Here is a 19,314-nt window from a genome sequence, read left to right as displayed (position 1 = left end):
TATTAGGGAATATTTCTCCATGGGAAGGGTTGTAAAGCATTGGCACAGGGCAGTGGTGGAGTCACCATCAAACAGGGGGTGGATGTGGCCCTTGGGACAGGGTCAGTGGTGGCCTCAGCAGTGCTGGGACAGTTGGACTCGCTGAGGTCTTTCCAGCCTAAATGATCCCGTGATTCCCAACCCCTCCCAGTGACATTCCCGTTTAGCCAGCAGTGTCAGCAGTGGGATAAACCCACCATCAGCCAGGGGATTTAATTCACTGCATGATTCTTAAACCAAGGACCAGCCCTGGATTCCCACAGCCCTTCCCAGCTCATCCCAAACATGTTTGGCACCGGAGCTGCCCCTTGGCTCCACCACCAACCATCAGCTGGACCAGGTGACCTTCAGAGGTCCCTTCCAACCCAAACTGTTCCATGAAGAATCCTCTCCAAATCCCATCGTGGAGACACCCCCAGCTGGCTCCTGGCGAGGCACCTTCCCCCCATCCCTGCTCCTGCTCCAGGGGGAGGAGACCACCTGGACACCCCCTGGAGCTGCTGGTGCTCAGGTGAGAGCCCTGAAACCCCCCCTCCCTGCCAGGGCTCTGTGCCTTAGGACAGCTCTGAGCAGCACATGGATTAAACCAAGATTTATTGGCAACATACAACAGAGAAATGGCTCTGGGGGAGCCTGGGCCCAGCTCTGACTGAAATACAAAACTCCAAGTGTGAAAAATGAACAATTGTCTATAAATCACCAGCAGCTGATGCAGATTTTGATGTGTCTACAAGTACCATCTCCCCTTAATGCTGAACCCCAGCCCGTGTGCCAGCCCTGCCCCAGTGTGGGTCTGAGCTCCTGGGCCCTGGACCTCTTCACAGCATTTGTTTTACATTCACTTAAGAAATGTCACTGGTGCCTCTTGAGCAAGTGTCAGGGTTTGCTCTTGTGCCCAGAACAGCACCTGAAATGCCCCTTTCCTGCACAGTGCCAGTGGGGAAGGGTTGCCCAGTCCTGCTCCAGGACCAGGACACAGCTCTGAGTGCTAAAAAGGCCCCAAGCTTGGCAGAATTCCCGAGGTTTGGGTTAAACTGCACATGGAAGGATCCACTGATGCAGAGCTGAGCCTGGATGTGGCTGTTCTGCCCCTGGAGCTGGAGGGCAGGGGCTGTGGGATGGAGCTGGGGGGGAGCCCATGCTCATCCCAGCTCCAGTTATCCCACTGCCAAGCAGGAATCCTCCCATCCATCCTCTCCCCAGTGACCAGACCTTTCACAGTAAAAGCTGCCATGCCCCCCCTCCAGGCCAGGGGTGCCCCTGCACTGAGGGAAAGCAGAGCTGGTGAGGATTAAAATGCACTTCAAAGCCATCTGAGGACACCAATTCCCTCCAGCACAAGCTCCTGTGGGTTCCTGCTTTTAATCCCTCCTTGCCTGCTTCCCCTGGAGCTGCCATCTGTCTGCAAATGCCCCCTGGCTCCTGCTCCCTGCCCTGGCTCCTCCTGCAGCTGCCCCTCAGCTCATTTTGGTGATTTTTGGAGCACCCAGATTGATTCAAGGGAAAGGGAGGATCTGGGGAAAGAAAAAGGGAAAAAATCTTGGCTTTCAGATTAAAAATAAAGCCTCAGTGACAGCTGTCACTGCCCTGGCACCCAGCAGTGAGAGGTAAAGAGGGAAGGCCAGGCCACTAAAGCTCTTCTTTGGGCATTTATTCTCAGCCAAGGAGGAAAAGACCCACAACTTCCCTTCAAGCCCAGCTCAGAGGCTGCTCCACCCACCCTGGAGGGGAACAACACCCAGAGCTGCAGCCCCCAAAGCTCAGGCCCCCTCCCTGTTCCTTCTGCTACCAACCCTCTGACAGTCTCACCTGAGACCCTCCCAGGGGCTTTTCCTGGGGTTTTTCCCGGGCTGGTCCCAGGGGAGCTGCTGTGACAGTGAGGAATGTGGGTGTCCTGCAGCCCTGGGTGTGGGGAGTGTCCTCCCTCCCTCCCTCCCTCCCTCTCTCCTCTCTGGGCAGTTTTCCTTCCTGCAGCCATGGCTGGTGGGGTGGGGATGTTGTTCCTAAACCCTTCTCTCCTCCTTCCCAGAGCCCCAGGGAGGCAGCCTTGGTTCCCTGGCAGCCCTGGCACAGTGTTTGGTCTGTCCCTTTGGATGCTCCCGAAGGGGGGAGAGGCTGCAGCCCTGGCTCAGGGCCTGGAGGGTTCCTGCCCAGCTGAACTCACCCCCTGCAGCCCAAACCTGCAGCCAGAGGGAGCAGCTCCTGCCTCTGCCAACCTCTCCATCTGCCTTTCCTCCCTGGAAAGCTGGATCAGAGCTCAGCCCACAGCTCTGCAGAGGGGCAGGAGCCCACAGGGATCCCTCCCCGTCCCTGTTCCCGACTGTTCCCTTTGTTCCCTCGGCTGGGCTGGAGTGAAGGCTCCCTCCAGCCCCCAGGAATCACAACACCTGCCCAGGGAAGGGAGAAGAAAACCCCCAAAGGCAAGTGCCAGTGGCTGCCCAGAGCTACTGCCTCGGCACAGGGGAGCAGATGGCTCCTGCCTGGCAGCTGGAGCTGTGGCTGAGCATTCCCAGTGTTACTGGGAGCATTCCCAGTCCTCCCTGCTCACCAGCTCAGCTCCCCAGAATGGCTCTGCAGGAGCAGAAGAGGGCAGGACAGGAGGGGGTTAACCCTGGAGCACAGAGATGTGATCACAGCATCCTCTTACAGCCCCAAGGGCTCCCTGGAGATTGAGGGAAGATCCTGAGCCAGGAAAGCTGCAGCTCCTTCAGGAGAGGGACAGGGAGGAGCAGGAGAAGGGCTGGAGCTCCAGCAGCTCCAGGCCCTGGAGGACATTGGGTGCTGGGAGCTCTGTCAGCCCCTGCCTCTGCTCACCCCAGGGGCCAGAGGGTTCTGCTCCCACCCCAAGGGAGCAGTTCAGCCTCCACAGCTGGGAAAGTGGGAATGTACAAGGAATTCCCTTTAAAAAAAAAAGAATAAAAAATGATTTAGGTAATAAATAAAAGAGTCCCTTGGTCACTGTGGGGCTCTGCTGTCCTTCCCAGGGGTTGGGGTGGCCCTGGGGAGCCTGCTCAGGACTCAGGAGCCAGTTCAGCCCAGGTGAGGGAATTCCTGCTGGCGTTTTCCCAGCTGGAAACGGGCTTCCTCCGAGATCCCGTACTGCTCCAGGGGGTCCTGCAGGAGAGCACAGGGAGGCAGCAGTGAGAGGCAGACAAAGGGGTGCAGGAAGTCCAGCAGCCCCTGGGAGGACACAGGACACAGCAGGTGACCAGGGGCTGTGGGCACAGGGAGTCACTGGAGCAGGGATGCTCCGAGGGGCCTGGCAGGGTGGGAGCAGCATCTCCACCCACAGATCTGGCCAAGGCTGGGGGTGAACTTTCCAGAGACCTGCTGGGAGTCCAGGCAGGCCTGTCCAGCTCCAGTCCTTGGACCCCCAGCATGGCAGTGTGTGTGTCCGAGGGTCCGAGCAAGCACAGGAAGGTTCCCCATGGCTCCCCATGGAATCTGGGATCTCCTTCCAGATCAAACAGCCTGTGCAGGACTGGCAGCAACACCCACAGTCCCCAGCTCCTGTCCAAACCCATCAGTCACCACCTGACCCCGAGGGCCTCACTCACCTTCCCTGTCATCTTCTGGATCTCATTCCGGTAGAAGATCAGGCTCCTCCTCAGGAACTCGTAGCTGCAAGACAGGAGCAGACCCTGCTGAGCACGGGAGGATGTGGGCAAGTTTCAGATGCTATTTAGGGCTGGGGGAAGCTGGTTTGGGAGGGACAAGCCCTGTGCTCCCGGGTTCCCCCAGGCTGAGCCCGGAGCTCCCAGCACAGCCTCGCTCCGATGGCTCTTCCCACCTGGCTCGTTTGAGGGCCTCGACCCACTCCTGGCACTGCTCCTCACTGGCACACTCGAAGTAGTATTTCCTCTCTGGCTCCTCGATGAAACCTGCCAGGAACAAGGAAAAGGCTCGAGGGGAGCAGCCCGTGCTCCCCTGCCAGGCTCAATTAGCACCTCTGTTAATGAGGATGAGCTGGGAGCGAGTTGGGAACCCCAGCCCTGGACCCTCTCCTGTTCCCTCCCCGCTCTGGCTGCCCTGGAGCAGCTGCCTGGGACATCTGTCAGCTTCCAGCAGCCAAAGACCTCGGGAAGAGCAACTTCCCAAATGGGAGCAATTGAATTGAAGCAGATCTGGGACTGGAACTCCCTGAGGCTCCTTGGGAGGGATTTAAATCAAAGAGAAAAACAGCCCTGAGGAAGGGCCTGGGATGCAGGCACAGAGCAGCCCCTGAGGAGTTGAACTGCACTGGGAGAGGGCCCTGGGCTGCCTTTGCTGGAGGCTTTTGGGAATGTGGTGCCATGCAAATCCCTGTGCAACTCCAGTCCTGTACAGGACAGAACCAGGAATCTCAGCAATCCCTGAGCCCAGAGCTCTGCCCTGCACAGACCCTCGGGGGTCAGGCTGCACCAAGCGTGGCACAGCCCCAGCCCCACATGGCTGCTGGGGGGTTTAACCCTTCCCTCCCTCGGGAATCCTCCCCACAGACAGCCCCAAACCCCCCGACTCAGCAGGACTGGTGTGCTGGGGCTGCTCGGGGGCCCTGTGGGGCAGGGGGAGCACCAGGAGGAGACACAGCTGTGCCCTGCAGCCAGGCCAAGAGATACAGGGACGGCCTTGGAGGAACATCCTGTTGTTGTCAGCACGTGTGGGATGAAAGGCCCTCCCGGGGACACGGATGCAGCTGGAGCCGCGGTATCGCCACAAGGACAGGGCAGGAGCAGGGGCTGGAGCAGGGGCAGGAGCAGGGGCAGGAGCAGGGGCTGGAGCAGGGGCTGGAGCAGGGGCTGGAGCAGGGGCTGGAGCAGGGGCTGGAGCAGCCCCTGGAGGCTTCATCTGAGCCCACTGGGGGGGTTGGACAAAAGGCAGCAGCACAGCAGAGATCTGTCACAAAACTCCCCCCAGGAGGGATTTCTGGCTGCTCTGCACGTGCAAAGCCCCCACTGCTCCAGCCGTGGAGGGTCCCTGGAGTGGCCCTGTGCTCAGAAGGGCATGTGGCACAGGGAGGAACAGCTGGCAGCTGAGGGATAGAATCATGGAATTGCTAAGGTTGGAAAGGATCTTTAAGATCATCAAGTCCAACCATCAACTCAGCACCACTGTGTGCACCACAAAACCACGTCCTCAGGTGCCACATTCACATGGGTTTTGGACACTTCCAGGGATGGTGGCTCCACCACTGCCCTGGGCAGCCTGAACACCCTTTCCAGGAAGAAATTTTCCCTAATATTCCACCTAAACCTCCCCTGGCACAACTTGAGGCTGTTTCCTCTTGTTCCCTGGGAGAAGAGACCAAACCCCACTTGAGGGGCACTGACCCCACAGAGGAGGGGAAGGGTGAGGGGCACTGACCCCACAGAGGAGGGGAAGGGTGAGGGGCACTGACCCCACAGAGGAGGGGAAGGGTGAGGGGCACTGACCCCACAGAGGAGGGGAAGGGTGAGGGGCACTGACCCCACAGAGGAGGGGAAGGGTGAGGGGCACTGACCCCACAGAGGAGGGGAAGGGTGAGGGGCACTGACCCCACAGAGGAGGGGAAGGGTGAGGGGCACTGACCCCACAGAGGAGGGGAAGGGTGAAGGGCACTGACCCCACAGAGGAGGGCAGGGCTGAGCTGACCCCACTGCCACCACAGCAGCAGGAACTGAGCAGCAAAACACCTCCCTTCCCTCTGCCCCAGGGGAAAGGCCCAGGGATGGTGCCCAGGCAGCACTCACTGATGGAGAAGACGTTCTCCTCCTCTTTGGTGATCCTGCAGTGCTCCAGCAGCAGAGCTCCAATGGGCTGGAAAACACATGGAGAGAGGGTTTAACCCACAGTGCCCCCAGCACTGAACCCACAGCGTGTCCTTGGAGCCTTTTAGGCAAGTTTGACACCCTGGTGCTACTCTGCAATGATTTGGTCTGACAAGGATGTTCCACAACCCTTTAATCACCTTTTTGTGCTGCTGCTGTGCCTCCAGTGCTTGTGTTAATTAGGTGTTAATCACCTCCACGGGCTCAGAGTCAGCCTGGCCTTCACTGCTCGTTTCTGGGGTGTGAAGGCAGCAAAGAACTTCCTTGCCCAGTAACTGAGACACAACTGAACTGTTCCTGGGACACACAACAAGCCCCCCTGTGCCGGGGCAGGGCTGGAGGGGGATGTGAGGAGCTGGAACAGCTCCGGAGGGACACACAGACACTGGAGGGACACACAGACACCGTGCTAAGCAGGGACAGGGGGTGACATGGCCTGGAACAGGAGCAACCCCCTGGGAATTCTTGTCCAAGGGACACAAAGAGATGCAAATCAGGAAGCAGGGAAGGGCCTGGAAACCTCCTTTACTGAGCATTCCATGGAACATTTGGGCTGGAAGGACCTCAGAGCCCATCCAGTCCCACCCCTGCCATGGGCAGGGACACTTCCCACCAGCCCAGGGTGCTCCTTTGATCCAACCTGGCCTTGGACACTCCCAGGGATGGGGCAGCCACAGCTGCTCTGGGAATTCCATCCCAGCTCCTCCTCACCCTCCCAGGGAAGAATTCCTTCCCAGTCTCCCATCTCTCCCTGCCCTGTGTCAGTGGGAAGCCATTCCCTGGGGCCTGGCCCTCCATCCCTTGTCCCAGGGCCCTCTCCAGCTCTCCTGCAGCCCTGCTGAGCTGATGGAAAGGAAAGGTGGACACGTTCTCCCAGCCACACAACCAATCCACAGGAAAAAGAAGGAAGAGGGATGGAAGCAAACCCCACCCAGGAGCACATTCCATACCTCGGCCTCGTCTGTCCTGAAGTAGAAGAGAAAGTTCACCACGAGCTTCACCAGGCGCTTCTTCAGCACTGCAAGGACAGGTCAATTAAAATAAAGTAAAATAAAATAAAATAAAACAAAAATAGAAATAAAACAAAATAAAAATAAAACAGAAATAGAAATAAAAATAAAATAAACACAAATAAAGAATAAAAACAAAATAAAAAATTAAAATTAAAAATATATAAATAAAAACAAAATAAAAATAAAATAAAAATAAAAGTAAAATAAAAATATAAAATTATAATATAAAATAAAAATAAAAAATGAAAATAAAAATAGAAAATATAAAATAAAAAATAGAAATAAGATTAGAAATAAAAATAAAATAAAAATAAAATAAAATAAAAATAAAAAATAAAAATTAAAAATAAAAATAAAGAAAAAGGAAGTGCTGAGGCAGCTGGGACAGAGAGGGGGCAGAGGGAAGCCCCTTCCAGCCCTGCCAGTGCCCAGCATGGCACAGATCCCATCAACCACTGGCACACCCTGCACCCACCCTGAGGCTGCTCCTGCAAACAGGAGCCTCAGGATGACAAAGTCATGAACAGCCTCAGGGTGACAAAGTCATGAGCAGCTTCTCCAGTGGCTCCAGGGCAGGCAGAGCCCACTGACACGGCCTGGGAGAGCTCCAAATCCCTGGGAGAGCTCCAAATCCCAGGGAGAGCTCCAAATCCCTGGGAGAGCTCCAAATCCCTGGGAGAGCTCCAAATCCCTGGGAGAGCTCCAAATCCCAGGAGCCCCAGCACAGATGTCACCTCTGAGGGACAAAATCCAGCAGATCCTGGGGGAAGGAAGGCCCAGGACAAGGGAGGGTCTTCACACTCCAGTGCTGGCCTGAGAGGGAATTTGCTGGGAGATTTCAGGGAAGAGCCTCTCCAGGCCTCGCTGTCCCCAGTACATCCCATTGCTCCAGCCCAGCCCCAGAACCTCCCTCCAGTCCCACACTGGATCCCACCACCTGTGCTCTACAGTCCTCCCAGTAAGCCCCAGTGCTGCCCACCCAACACAGCCAGTCCTAACTCCCCAGTTCCTGCCCAGTTCTCCCAGACCTTCGCCCACTTTCCCAGCCTGGATTCTCCAGTACCCCCAGTCCTCCTGCCCAGGGCACACAGTTCTCCCAGTCCCTCCTCACCCAGTACTCCAAGTGCTGTCCTGATTATCCAGTACCTCCAGTCCTGCACCCCCAGGCCACCCAGTTCTCCCAGTCCCTCTCCTCCAGTCCAGCCCTGTCCCCCACAACCCCACAACTGAGGTGGTCTGGGGGGTCTTGAGGGGATCTGGGGAGGTTCTGATTCTCCAGTGGGGGATCCCCAGGTACCCCCAGTCCTGCCCCACCTCCACCTGCCACCCCCCTCCAATCCTGCCAGTTCTCCCAGTCCTACCCTGGTCCTACTGGCAGTTTCCCAGTCCTGATTCCCCAGTACCCTCAATCCTGCCTCTCCAGGGCACCCAGTTCTCCCAGTACCTCTCCACCCAGTGCTCCCAATCCTTCCCATGTCCAGCCTCCACTTTCCCAGCCCTAATCCTCCAGTGCCTCCAATCCTGCCCACCCAACATAGTCCTAACCCCAGTTCCTGCCCAGTTCTCCCAGTCCTGCTCTGCTCCTACTCCCAGTTTCCCAGTCCCGATTCTCGAGCATCCCCAAAGCATCCAGTTCTCCCAGTTCCTCTCCAGCCCCATCCCTGAGCAACTCCAGCCCGGATTCTCCAGTTGGGGACCCCCAGTCCTGCCCCCCTTTCACCTGCCCATCCCAATCCTGCCAGTTCTCCCAGTCCTGCCCTGGTCCTACCCCCAGTTTCCCACTCGTGATTCTCCAGTACCCCCAGTCCTGCCCACCCAGCACAGTCCAACCCCTCTCCCCACCCAGTGCTTCCCAGTCCTCCCAGTCCGTTCCCAGTCCCCCCAGTGCTGCCCACCCAACCCAGCCAGTCCTAACCCCAGTTCCTGCCCAGTTCTCCCAGTCCTGCCCTGCTCCTACTCCCAGTTTCCCTGTCCTTATTCCGCAGTACCCCCAATCCTGCCCACCCAACACAGTCAATCCTGTCCCAGCTCTCCCAGTCCTGACCGGGTCATATCCCCACTTTCCCAGTCACAATTCTCCAATCCCCCCAGTCCTGCCCACCCAACACAGCCAATCCTAACTCCCCCTCCTCACTCTCAGTCCCGCCCTGATCCTAATCCCGGTTTCCCAGTCCATTCCCAATCCCCCCAGTCCTGCCCACCCAACACAGCCACTCCTATCCGCCCTCCCCGTTCCCAGTTCCTGCCCTGCTCCTGCCCCCAGTTTCCCAGCCCGGATTCCCAGTACCCCCAACACCACCCAGCTCTCCCGGGCGCTCCCCACCCCCGATCCCGCTCCGGGACCGCGCCGTGCCTCCCTCCGCGCCCGCTCACCGCTGCCCTTCTTGGGCACGCTCATGCGGATCTCGGCCGCCTTCTCCGCGGGCTGCCGGGCCAGGGACAGCAGCTCGCGCTCGTTGTAGCGCATGGCCGGAGCCCCCGGCCCGCCGAGCCCGCTGTTCCCTCCGAGCCCGCTGATCCCAGTGTTCCCGTCGATCCCGCCGATCCCGCCGCTCCTGCCGATCCCGCCGTTCTTTCCGATCCCGCCGTTCCTTCCGATCCCGCTGCCCCCAGCGTTCCCGCCGTTCCTTCCGATCCCGCCGTTCCTTCCGATCCCGCCGTTCCTTCCGATCCCGCCGTTCTCTCCGCTCCCGCCGTTCCCTCCGATCCCGCTGCCCTCAGCGTTCCCGCCGCTCCCGGCGTTCCCGGCAGGGCCCGGGCGGTGCCCGGGAAGCGCTCGCGCGCTCCCGGAAGGGCTCGCGGCGGGAACGCGCAGGCGCGCGGGGAGAGGGGGCGGGCGCGGGGCCGCGCGAGCCGGGACGGGCCGGGGTTTGTGAGGGGATCTGGGGGGAACTGAGGGGGTCCGGGGGGAACTGAGGGAATCTGGGGGGTCGCGAAGGGATTTAGGGGGTTTATGAGGGGTTTTGGCGGGTCCTGGGGAGTCCTCCGGGGATCTAGGGGGAACTGGAGGGATCTGGGGGGTTCTGAGGGAGTTCGGGGAGTCTTGAGGGGATCTAGGGGGGCTGAGGGGACTTGGGACATCCTGAAGGGATTTATGAGGGGATTTAGCGGATCCTAGAGGGTCCTCAGGGGATTTGGGGGGAACTGAGGGGATTTTAGGGGTCCTCAGTGGATCTGAGGGGTCCTGAAGGGACTTGGGGGATCCTGAGAGGATTTAGGGAGTCCTGAGGCAGTTTTGAGGGGATCCAGGGGGGTTCTGAGGGGACTTGGGGGATCCTGAGGGGATTTAGGGGGTCGTGAGGGGATTTAGCAGGTCCTGGGGGACATGGGGGGGTTCCTGAGGGGATCTGGGGGGTTTGTGAGGGGATTTGGGGCATTCTGAGGCGACCTGGGGGGTTCTGAGGGGATTTGGGAGATCCTGAGGGGGTGAGAGGGGTCATGAGGGGACCTGGGGGATCGTGAGGGGGTGAAGGGGGTCCTGAGGGGATTTAGGGGGTTGTGAGGGGATCTGGAAGGTCCTGAGAGGACTTGGGGGGTTCTGAGGGGATCTGGAGGTTCCTGAGGGGAGTGACCCTTGGTGAGGTGTGGGGGGCATTGGGGGGTTCTGTACTTTCTGAAGGGTTGGGGGGTGTTGGGGAGGGCTGGTCCTTGCTGAAGGGCTGGGGGTGTTTGGAGAGGGGGGATGACCCTTGGTGATCTACTGGGGGTGTTTGGGGGACTTTGGCCCTCACTAAAGGAGTGGGGGTGCTTGGGGTGTTTGGAGGGTTGAGGTTGCCCTTGCTGGGGGTATTTGGGGGGGGCTGATCCTCGCTGGGGGGTTGGGGGATGTTTGGGGGGGCTGATCCTTGGTGAGGGGTATTTGAGGGTGTCGTTCTTGCTTCGGACGTGGAGGGGTTTGAGGGGGTTTGATCTTCACTGGGGTGTGTGGTGTGTGGGGGGGTTGGAGTTGCCCTTGTTGGGAATGTTTGGGGGGGCTGATCCTTGGTGAGGGGTTGGGGGGGGATGTGGGGGAAGTGACCCTTGGGGAGGTGTTGGGAGGTGTTTGAGGGGTGGGTTTGACCCTTACTGGGGGTGCTTGAGGGGGCTTGATCCTCGCTGAGGAGTTGGTGGGTATCTGGGGGGGCTTTCGCCCTTGCTGAGGCATTGGGGAGTGTTTGAGGGTGCCTTTAACAGCTGCTGAGGTGTTGGGGGGCACGTTTATGGGGTTGACCCTTGCTGGGGATGTTTGGGGGCCTTGATCCTCACTGAGGGCCTGGGAGTGTTTTGAGGGGAGGTTTTCACTGTTTCTAGGGGACTGAGGTGTTTTTGGTGCTTTGATGTTTGCTGGGGTGTGTTTGAGGGGTCCTTTGACCCTTGTTGGGGTGTTGGGGGGTGCTTGATGGGGGGCTTTGACCATTGCTGAGGGGCAGGAGGTGTGTGAGGGGAGACCGATCCTTCCTGAGGGGCTGAGGGGTGTCTGATGGGAAGGATTTGACCCTTGCTAAGGGGCTGGGCATGTTTGGGGGGCTTTGGCCCTGCTGAGGGCATTGGGGGTGTTTGAGCAGACCACTCTGTGGTGTGGGAGGTGTGGGGGGGCTCTGGCCTTACTGAGGGCAGGGGGCACTCCAGGACCTCACCTGGGGGTTGGGGACACTGCACAGAGTCCGTGACCCTACTGGGGGACGTGGGGGGCTCTGACCCTCTCAGGGGGTTTTTGCTGTGTGGGGGAGGCTCTGGAGCTTTGGGGGGCTGGTGGAGGAGCCCCAAACCTTGGTAGAGAGGGGGGAGGTTCTGGGGCTGTTTGTGCCATCAGGTGAGGGTGGGAGGCTCCTTTTTGGGGGGATGTGTCTGTGTGTGGAAGTGTCTGAGGAGATGGAAAGGGCTCTGGGGGTTGTTTTTCTGGATCATTTTACTTGTGTTTCCTGAGTGGGTGGTGCCAGACCCTCTCCATGTGGAATCTCATCCCATAGCATGTTCCCAGGGCATCTTTGGGGTTCTCATCCCGTGTCCTCACTGACGGGGCTGAACACTCTGTGACCTCAGGTCCAGTTACCACTCACAATGCTTCTCCTCCTTTTGTGCAGACTCTCTCTTTCTCCAGAGGGGGCTGAAGCCCAGAATTCCCCACCATGGATTTCCAGCACCGCCCTGGAGGGAAGACGGGCAGCGGCGGCGTCGCCTCGGCCTCGGAGAGCAACCGGGACCGGCGGGAGCGGCTGCGGCAGCTGGCCCTGGAGACCATCGACATCAACAAGGTGGGGACACCCCTGCCACCGGCCCAGGGTGCTCCAAGCCCCATCCAACCTGGCCTTGGACACTTCCAGGGATCCAGGGGCAGCCACAGCTGCTCTGGGCAACCTGTGCCAGGGCCTCCCCACCCTCACAACCAAGAATTCCTTCCCAATATCCCATCTCACCCTGCCCTCTGGCACTGGGAAGCCATTCCCCTTGTCCTGTCCCTTCATCCCTTGTCCCAAATCCCTCTCCAGCTCTCCTGGAGCCTCTTTAGGCCCTGGAAGGGGCTCCTAGGTCTCCCTGGAGCCTTCTCTTCTCTGAGTGGTGGATGGAGTTTAAATACTTGTGTCTCTGGGAATGTGGGGTTTGAATGAGGAACGTTTGGGATGGGGCTGACAGGGAGGTGCCAGCACTTTGTATTCAAGTTATTTCCTGTCTCCTCAGGACCAGTTTGTACTTTGCCATTTCTCGGTGCAGTTGGGAACTCTGGCACTGGTGCCCAGAGCTGCTGTTGAGTCTCTCTGTTTCCATCATCCTAAAGCTCTGTTATGTTGATTTAAATTCTGAACTCAGTTCTGGAATCATAGAACCATAAAATAACCAGAGTTGGAAGGGCCCCACGAGGATCATCCAACCCCTGGCCCTGCACAGACACCCCAACAATCCCCCCCGTCCCTCAGAGCGTTGTCCAAACCCTCCTGGAGCTCTGGCAGCCTTGGGGCCGTGCCCACTGCCCTGGGGAGCCTGGGCAGCACCTGACCAGTTCTTCCTGTGCAGAACTCTGCAGTATTTTGGTTATCCTGTTGCTTTGCCATGGATTTTCCTTGTAACTTGTCAATCATTCTCTTCCCAGGACCCCTATTTTATGAAAAATCACTTGGGCTCCTACGAGTGCAAGCTCTGCCTGACACTGCATAACAACGAGGTGAGGGAGCACCTGCCTGGCCTGATCCCAGCAGCAGGAATTTTGGGATAACAGTACCTTCAGGTGCCAGAACCTGGGCTGTGACTGCTGAGAGATGAGGGGTGGGCAGAGCCTCGTGTGTTAAACCTGACAGCTGAGCAGTTGAGAGCAGTGTGCTCTCAGTGAGAATCCTCTGTGCTGAGGGTGCAAACACCCTTGTCAGTGTGAGACACAGCCTCTCTGAGACAAGAATCTTTCAGTCCTGCCTTCATTTAACTTTCTTCTACCTTGGTTTTTATTTCAGGGGAGTTACTTAGCACATACACAGGGGAAGAAGCATCAGACCAATTTGTAAGTCATTCTCTACCATAACTTTATTCATTACTGGAGCACTTTAAAATGATGATTGTGTTCATCTATGAACCTTTAACCCCATTAAAATGATGATTGTGTTCATCTGTCAACCCTTAACTGTGTTACACAACAGCACACAGGTCCTGAATGTTCTGTGATTCCTGCTGAGCAGCCTGGCACCAGCCAGGAGGTTCAGCCTGGATCTGCTCCAAAAATGAGGCTGAAAATCTCAATTTCAAGCTCAAAAGTTCAAACCCAGTTGTGGAATTTCTGAAGGAAAAGGGAGAAAGAGTTTTAAAAGCAAATTTTCTGAGTCTAGTAAAAAGAGCTCTGCCTGCCAGAGCTCAGGGGGCGTTTGGACAACGCTCTGAGGGACAGGGTGGGATTGTTGGGGTGTCTGTGCAGGGCCAGGGGTTGGACTGGATGATCCCTGTGGCTCCCTTCCAACTCGGGATATTCCAGGATTCTGTGATCTGCATTTGTCAATACAGGTTGGGAGAAGTTTATAAGTTTTATTTTAAGGAATCCAGTTTACTTTGCTTTAGCTGTGGGGTTTGTTCTCTTTAATGTCAAGAATTAAGTCTTCTCAAATGCACCAAGATCATCTCGGGGTGGGGAATTGAGTGACAGCCTTTGGGGAGGGGAAGGATGGATACACTGGGGAAGGGAAGTAGGTTTTCCAGGCATGATTCCTTTGGAAGCAAGTGCAGGTAATAACCCTTCCATTTTGAAATTCCTGCCCAGGGCCCGGCGAGCTGCCAAGGAAGCCAAGGAAGCCCCTGCCCAACCTGCCCCAGAGAAGGTCAAAGTGGAAGTGAAGAAATTTGTGAAAATTGGGCGCCCAGGTTACAAAGGTGGGTCGGGGGGTGCCCGGGAGGTGCCCGTGGGCAGCACCTGCAGTGCTGGGATGTGAATTGTTAATTAGCCTTTTTAGCAGCTCTGCCCATGAATGAGAGCTGGGCTCTCTCCTGGGATACTTTATTGTTTGAATTGCCTGTATCCAACCTAAACTTCTCCTGGGACAACTTGGGGCCATTCCCTCTCCTCCTGTCCCTTGTTCCCTGGCAGCAGAGCCAACCCCCCCCAGCTCCCCCCTCCTGTCAGGGGGTTGCAGAGCCAGAAGGTCCCCCCTGAGCCTCCTTTGCTCCAGGCTGAGCCCCCCCAGCTCCCTCAGCTGCTCCTGCTGCTCCAGCCCCTTCCCAGCTCCGTTCCCTTCCCTGCACACGCTCCAGCCCCTCACTATCCTTCTTGTCATGAGGCCCCCAAAGCTGGATACAGTAGCCTCACAGGATCCCAGGATGGTTTGGGTTGGAAGGGACCTTAATGCCCATCCCATTCCAACCCCCTGCCATGGGCAGGGACACCTTCCACCAGCCCAGGTTGCTCCCAGCCCCGTCCAACCTGGCCTTGGACATTTCCAGGGATGGGGCAGCCACAGCTGCTCTGGGCAACCTGTGCCAGGGCCTCACCACCCTCACAGCTGTAGCTTTGGATAAAGAAAATGTGACATTTTGTTTGATAAATGGGAGAAGAATCTTGTAATGTTTTGTTGTTGGAAGCTTTGTTTCCTGGGGCAGAATAATGATGCTCCAACCCTGCTGTGGGATGTTCTCAGCTTCCCTATTTTCCTTACAGTGACCAAACAGAGAGACCCTGAAACAGGCCAGCAGAGCCTTCTCTTCCAGGTAAGGGCAGGGTGAAAATTCTCAGTGTCAGAGTTATCCAAGTAAAACTGCTGCTGAGTGAGCAGATCCTTGCTGGATTCGTGAAATAAATAATAATAATAAAAGTCCTTACCTTCCTAGTTTTTACAGCTGACTGTGTTGAACAAATCCCTGAGCACAGCTGTCAAGCTGGGTAGTGGAAGGGGCAGGAGTTGGAACGAGATGATCACAGAATCAGGGAATGGTTTGGGTTGGAAGGGGCTTTAAAGATCATCCAGTTCCAACCCCTGTCATGGGCAGAGCCACCTTCCATTAGGTCAGGTTACTCCTGGCTCCAACCTGGCCTTGGACACTTCCAGGGATGGGGTGGCAATCAGTTCCCACTGAATGGCCCTTACTAACCCAGCCGTGATTCTCTGATCATGGGCAGGGACACCTTTCACTGTCCCAGGCTGCTCCAAGCTCTGTCCAGCCTGGCCTTGGACACTTCCAGGGCTGGGGCAGCCACAGTTTCTCTGGGTGACCTGTGCCAGACCCTCACAGGGAACAATTTCCTCTTCATTTCCCCTCTTTCCATTTGAGTTGTTTACAGTCCCTCCCAACCCGAACCCGCCGGGATCCCAGCCTGTTCCCTGCGGTGTTTCTTGGGAACTGCTCTCCACATGCCCACCTCGAGGGCTGTGTTTGGTGCTGGGGGTGCCAGGGGGATGTTTCTCACAGTGCCCTGTCCCCCCAGATCGATTACCCCGAGATTGCCGAGAGCATCATGCCCCGGCACCGGTTCATGTCGGCCTACGAGCAGCGCATCGAGCCCCCCGACCGGCGCTGGCAGTACCTGCTCATGGCAGCCGAGCCCTACGAGACCATCGCCTTCAAGGTAACCTGGCACACTGCCCTCTCTGCCCACGTATTTCCAAGCGAATTTGCAGATGACACCAAGCTGGGGGGGAGTGTTGATCTGCTGGAGGGCAGGAGGGCTCTGCAGAGGGACCTGGAGAGGCTGGAGAGATGGGAAGGATCCACCAGGACGAGGTTCAAGAAGGCCAAGTCCCAGGTCCTGCACTTTGGCCACAACCCCCTGCAGCCCCATGGGCTGGGGACAGAGTGGCTGGAGAGAAAGGGACAGCAGCTGGACATGAGCCAGGTGGCCAAGAAGGCCAATGGCATCCTGGCCTGGATCGGGAATAGTGTGGGCAGCAGGAGCAGGGAAGTGATTCTGCCCCTGGACTCGGCCCTGGTGAGGAGCACTCCAATGCTGTGGCCAGCTCTGGGCCCCTCAGTTTGGGAAGGCCATGGAGGGGCTGGAGCAGTTCCAGAGAAGGGCAATGAGGCTGGGGAAGGGTCTGGAGCACAAGTGCTGTGAGGAGAGGCTGAGGGAGCTGGGGGGGCTCAGCCTGGAGAAGAGGAGGCTCAGGGGGGACCTTCTCACTCTCTACAGCTCCCTGACAGGAGGGAGGAGCCGGGGGGAGTTGGTCTCCTCTCCCAGGAAGCAGCAGTAGGACAAGAGGGCACAGCCTTTAGCTGTGCCAGGGGAGGTTTAGGTTGGACATCAGGAAGAAATTCTTCTCAGAGAGAGGAATCAGCCACTGGAAGGGGCTGCCCAGGGAGGGGGTGGAGTCCCCATCCCTGGAGGTGTTTAAGGACAGACTGGACATGGCATCAGTGCCATGGGCTGGGTGACGAGGTGGTGTTGGGTCATGGGTTGGACTCCATGATCTCAGAGGTCTTTTCCAACCTGGTTGATCCCGTGATTCTGTGGTTAATTCCCAGTGAACGCCCCGGTTTCTGTTCCAACCTCCATGGGTTAATGGAGCAGGAAGGGGGTCAGGAATGGCTGGAAGTCATTAAGCCCTAGTGAGAGTTACTGGAGGACTCTGGCCTGAAAACCAGACTGTGCTGAGCTCTGGGGAGCTGTGAATTCCCAGCGTCTGGCACAGGCAGGAGCCTCCTCAGCCCCTGTGCAGATGTTAAGGGAGGGTTTTTTGTTTTCAGTTGTCCTTGACCGATAGGGAAGTAACTTAATTCTTTCCTGCCCCCACCTCTATCTAACAACAGAGCAGCTCACCAAGGCCTGGAATAACTGTGCTTATCTCCCAGGCTCTGGGGCTAAAAAGGGCCTTTGAGCTAATCTGGGGTTGCTAAGAATAGCTCTGTGTTCTCTTTTGGTGCAGGTGCCAAGCAGGGAGATCGACAAAGCAGAAGGGAAGTTTTGGACCCACTGGAACAGGGAAACCAAACAGGTAACTGGGACTGTCTGTGGTGAGGGTTAGGGAGGGCAGAGAGCAGGGCAGTGACACCAGTGCTGTCCCTGCTGGTCTGATGGTGAGATCTTCATTCCCTCAGTGCTGTGCACTGAGAGCTCCTGACAGACAGGTCTGCCCGTGTGTGATCTGGGTGAGGATTTGCCCAGGGAGGTTGTTGTTGTCGGCAGCAGCAGCAGGATGGGGCAGGAATGTCTGGAGCAAAGGAGGCTCAGGGGGGACCTTCTGGCTCTGCAACCCCCTGACAGGAGGGGGGAGCTGGGGGGGGTCGGCTCTGCTGCCAGGGAACAAGGGACAGGAGGAGAGGGAACGACCCCAAGTTGTGCCAGGGGAGGTTTAAATTGGATATTGGGAAAAGTTTCTTCATGCAAAGGGTTGTCAGGCACTGGAAGGGGCTGCCCAGGGCAGTGGTGGAATCACCATCCCTGGGAGTGTTCAAACAACATGTGGATGTGGCCCTTGGGGACGTGGCTCTCAGGGACAGGGGGGGTTGTTGGGGTGTGTGTGCAGGGCCAGGGGTTGGACTGGATGGTCCCTGTGGATCCCTTCCAGCTCTGGACGTTCCAGGATTCTACAATTCCACAATTAATTGTTCCCTTCTCTTTGCTTCCCTCCCCTCCCCAGTTCTTCCTCCAGTTCCACTTCAAGATGGAGAAGCCCCCAGCTCCCCCCAACCTGCCCCCGGGCCCCCCGACGGTGAAGCGGCCGCCGCCCCCTCCCCTGATGAACGGGCTGCCCCCCCCGGCCCCCCCCTGCCCGACTCTATGCCCCCCCCCTCCCCCTGGGGGCATGACCTTGCCCCCCATGCCCCCCTCGGGGCCGGTGCCACCCCCCCCAGTGCCACCCCAGCTGCCCCCAGCCCCTGGGGTGCCCCCCCCTGCCCCTCTGCCCCCCATGATGCGGCCGCCGCTCCCCACAGAGGGGCCGGGCACCATCCCCCCCCCACCCCCCTCCAACTGAGGCCCCTCCTGGTCCCACTGGATTTGTCCCTTTCTGTCCTCAGATCACACCCCGTTCAGGGAACAGCTCAGTTTTGTATGAATCTGAATCCTGTAGGTTCATTAAAAGCTTTTCCATTTTCCTTCCTCTCTTTTTCCTGTGGTTTGGGTAAAAACGCTGCCGTGGGTTCACGTTCTTTAACCCTTAGAGACAGAAAACATTCCCAGTCTGCTGATATTTTGGAAATCCTCCAAAGAGGAGGCAAAAGAGAGGGAATCTCAGGGCACCCCCTTTCCTGACTGGACATCTCCATCAACCTCAGCGGTGTTGGCCTGAGGTATCACCCTGACGAGTGTCTCATTAATTACCCCCATTAATCAGTTTTTATTCAACCAAAGCCCTTCATGGAGTTCATTCCCTGAGAGGGGCCATGGAAAGGCTCCTATTACTGATATTAAGTCTTTAGAGACACCTTCCACTAGCCCAGGTTGCTCCAAGCCCTGTCCAGCCTGGCCTTGGACACTTCCAGGGATGGGGCAGCCACAGCTGCTCTGGGCAACCTGTGCCAGGGCCTCCCCACCCTCACAGCCAACAATTCCTTCCCAATATCCCATCTAACCCTGCCCTCTGGCACTGGGAAGCCATTCCCCTTGTCCTGTCCCTCCATCCCTTGTCCCAAGTCCCTCTCCAGCTCTCCTGGAGCCCCTTTAGGCACTGGAATTCCAGCTGTTCCAGGGAGGATTGGCATCTCATGGAGGGAAAATAATTTCCCTCTGAGGGAAGAGTTCCAAGTCCCCAGGCTGCTGCTGCCCCTCATAATCCTCATTCCCAGGACGAAGCTCCTTCCAAGGGTGGCCTCTCCGAGCTGCAGGGTGTGAGGTACCAGCCGAGGGGGAGGTTTTCCAGCCAGGACGGAATGCTTTCCATACATTTACTTAGTTTCTGTCCATTATCTGTATCTGTCCCCCTCCTCCCAGTCTGGCTCATCCCTCTCTCCCGGTGTTGATGGGATGGGATGTGCCAGTCCCCGTGAGGATCCAAGCCCAGACATCCACCCTCCTTTAGAAAACATCCCAAGTCAAGGCCGTGTGTCCCCACGAGCGGGGGAAGAGCTTTGCATTTTTTTCCCGTTTCCAAAAC

At 57.5% G+C, this 19,314-nt stretch overlaps 2 protein-coding genes across 3 annotated transcripts; one reads left to right on the top strand and one right to left on the bottom strand.

Annotated features, from left to right (window-relative positions):
- Positions 1-616: 616 nt before the first annotated feature.
- Positions 617-9,625, bottom strand: PLEKHJ1 (pleckstrin homology domain containing J1). Its single transcript, XM_051810781.1, has 6 exons — positions 9,212-9,625; positions 6,776-6,843; positions 5,748-5,814; positions 3,830-3,920; positions 3,597-3,660; positions 617-3,153 (listed from the first exon to the last, which is right to left on the bottom strand). Exons 1-6 carry the CDS (start codon positions 9,303-9,305, stop codon positions 3,070-3,072), a joined length of 468 nt encoding a protein of 155 aa, XP_051666741.1. The 5' UTR covers positions 9,306-9,625; the 3' UTR covers positions 617-3,069.
- A 29-nt stretch (positions 9,626-9,654) lies between these two features.
- SF3A2 (splicing factor 3a subunit 2) lies at positions 9,655-18,316 on the top strand. 2 transcript variants are annotated; one of them, XM_051810743.1, is made up of 9 exons: positions 9,655-9,706; positions 11,902-12,072; positions 12,906-12,977; positions 13,261-13,307; positions 14,055-14,164; positions 14,946-14,995; positions 15,711-15,851; positions 17,146-17,214; positions 17,860-18,316. In XM_051810743.1, the coding sequence occupies exons 2-9, from the start codon at positions 11,947-11,949 to the stop codon at positions 18,193-18,195; spliced, it is 951 nt and encodes a 316-aa protein (XP_051666703.1). In that variant the 5' UTR covers positions 9,655-9,706; positions 11,902-11,946; the 3' UTR covers positions 18,196-18,316. The 2 variants fall into 2 exon arrangements, with proteins under 2 accessions (XP_051666703.1, XP_051666702.1); XM_051810742.1 differs by lacking the exon at positions 9,655-9,706 and having other exon boundaries at positions 10,883-12,072.
- The last annotated feature ends 998 nt before the right edge of the window (positions 18,317-19,314 follow it).

Source organism: Manacus candei, unplaced genomic scaffold, assembly GCF_025592945.1.
Source record: "Manacus candei isolate 608988 ecotype Guabito, Panama unplaced genomic scaffold, ASM2559294v1 h1tg000078l, whole genome shotgun sequence".
NCBI lineage: Eukaryota > Metazoa > Chordata > Aves > Passeriformes > Pipridae > Manacus > Manacus candei.
This window is presented reverse-complemented; position numbering and strand designations above follow the sequence as displayed.

Bases quoted from the DNA above. Each gene is read 5' to 3' on its own strand.
- SF3A2 (XM_051810743.1), top strand. From the start codon at position 11,947: ATGGATTTCCAGCACCGCCCTGGAGGGAAGACGGGCAGCGGCGGCGTC. The intron at 12,073-12,905 runs GTGGGGACACCC...TTCTCTTCCCAG, and splicing joins AGACCATCGACATCAACAAG to GACCCCTATTTTATGAAAAA. The intron at 13,308-14,054 runs GTAAGTCATTCT...ATTCCTGCCCAG, and splicing joins AAGAAGCATCAGACCAATTT to GGCCCGGCGAGCTGCCAAGG.
- PLEKHJ1 (XM_051810781.1), bottom strand. From the start codon at position 9,305: ATGCGCTACAACGAGCGCGAGCTGCTGTCCCTGGCCCGGCAGCCCGCG. The intron at 5,815-6,775 runs GTATGGAATGTG...TGTGTTTTCCAG, and splicing joins TCAGGACAGACGAGGCCGAG to CCCATTGGAGCTCTGCTGCT. The intron at 3,154-3,596 runs GTGAGTGAGGCC...GCTCTCCTGCAG, and splicing joins TCCAGAAGATGACAGGGAAG to GACCCCCTGGAGCAGTACGG.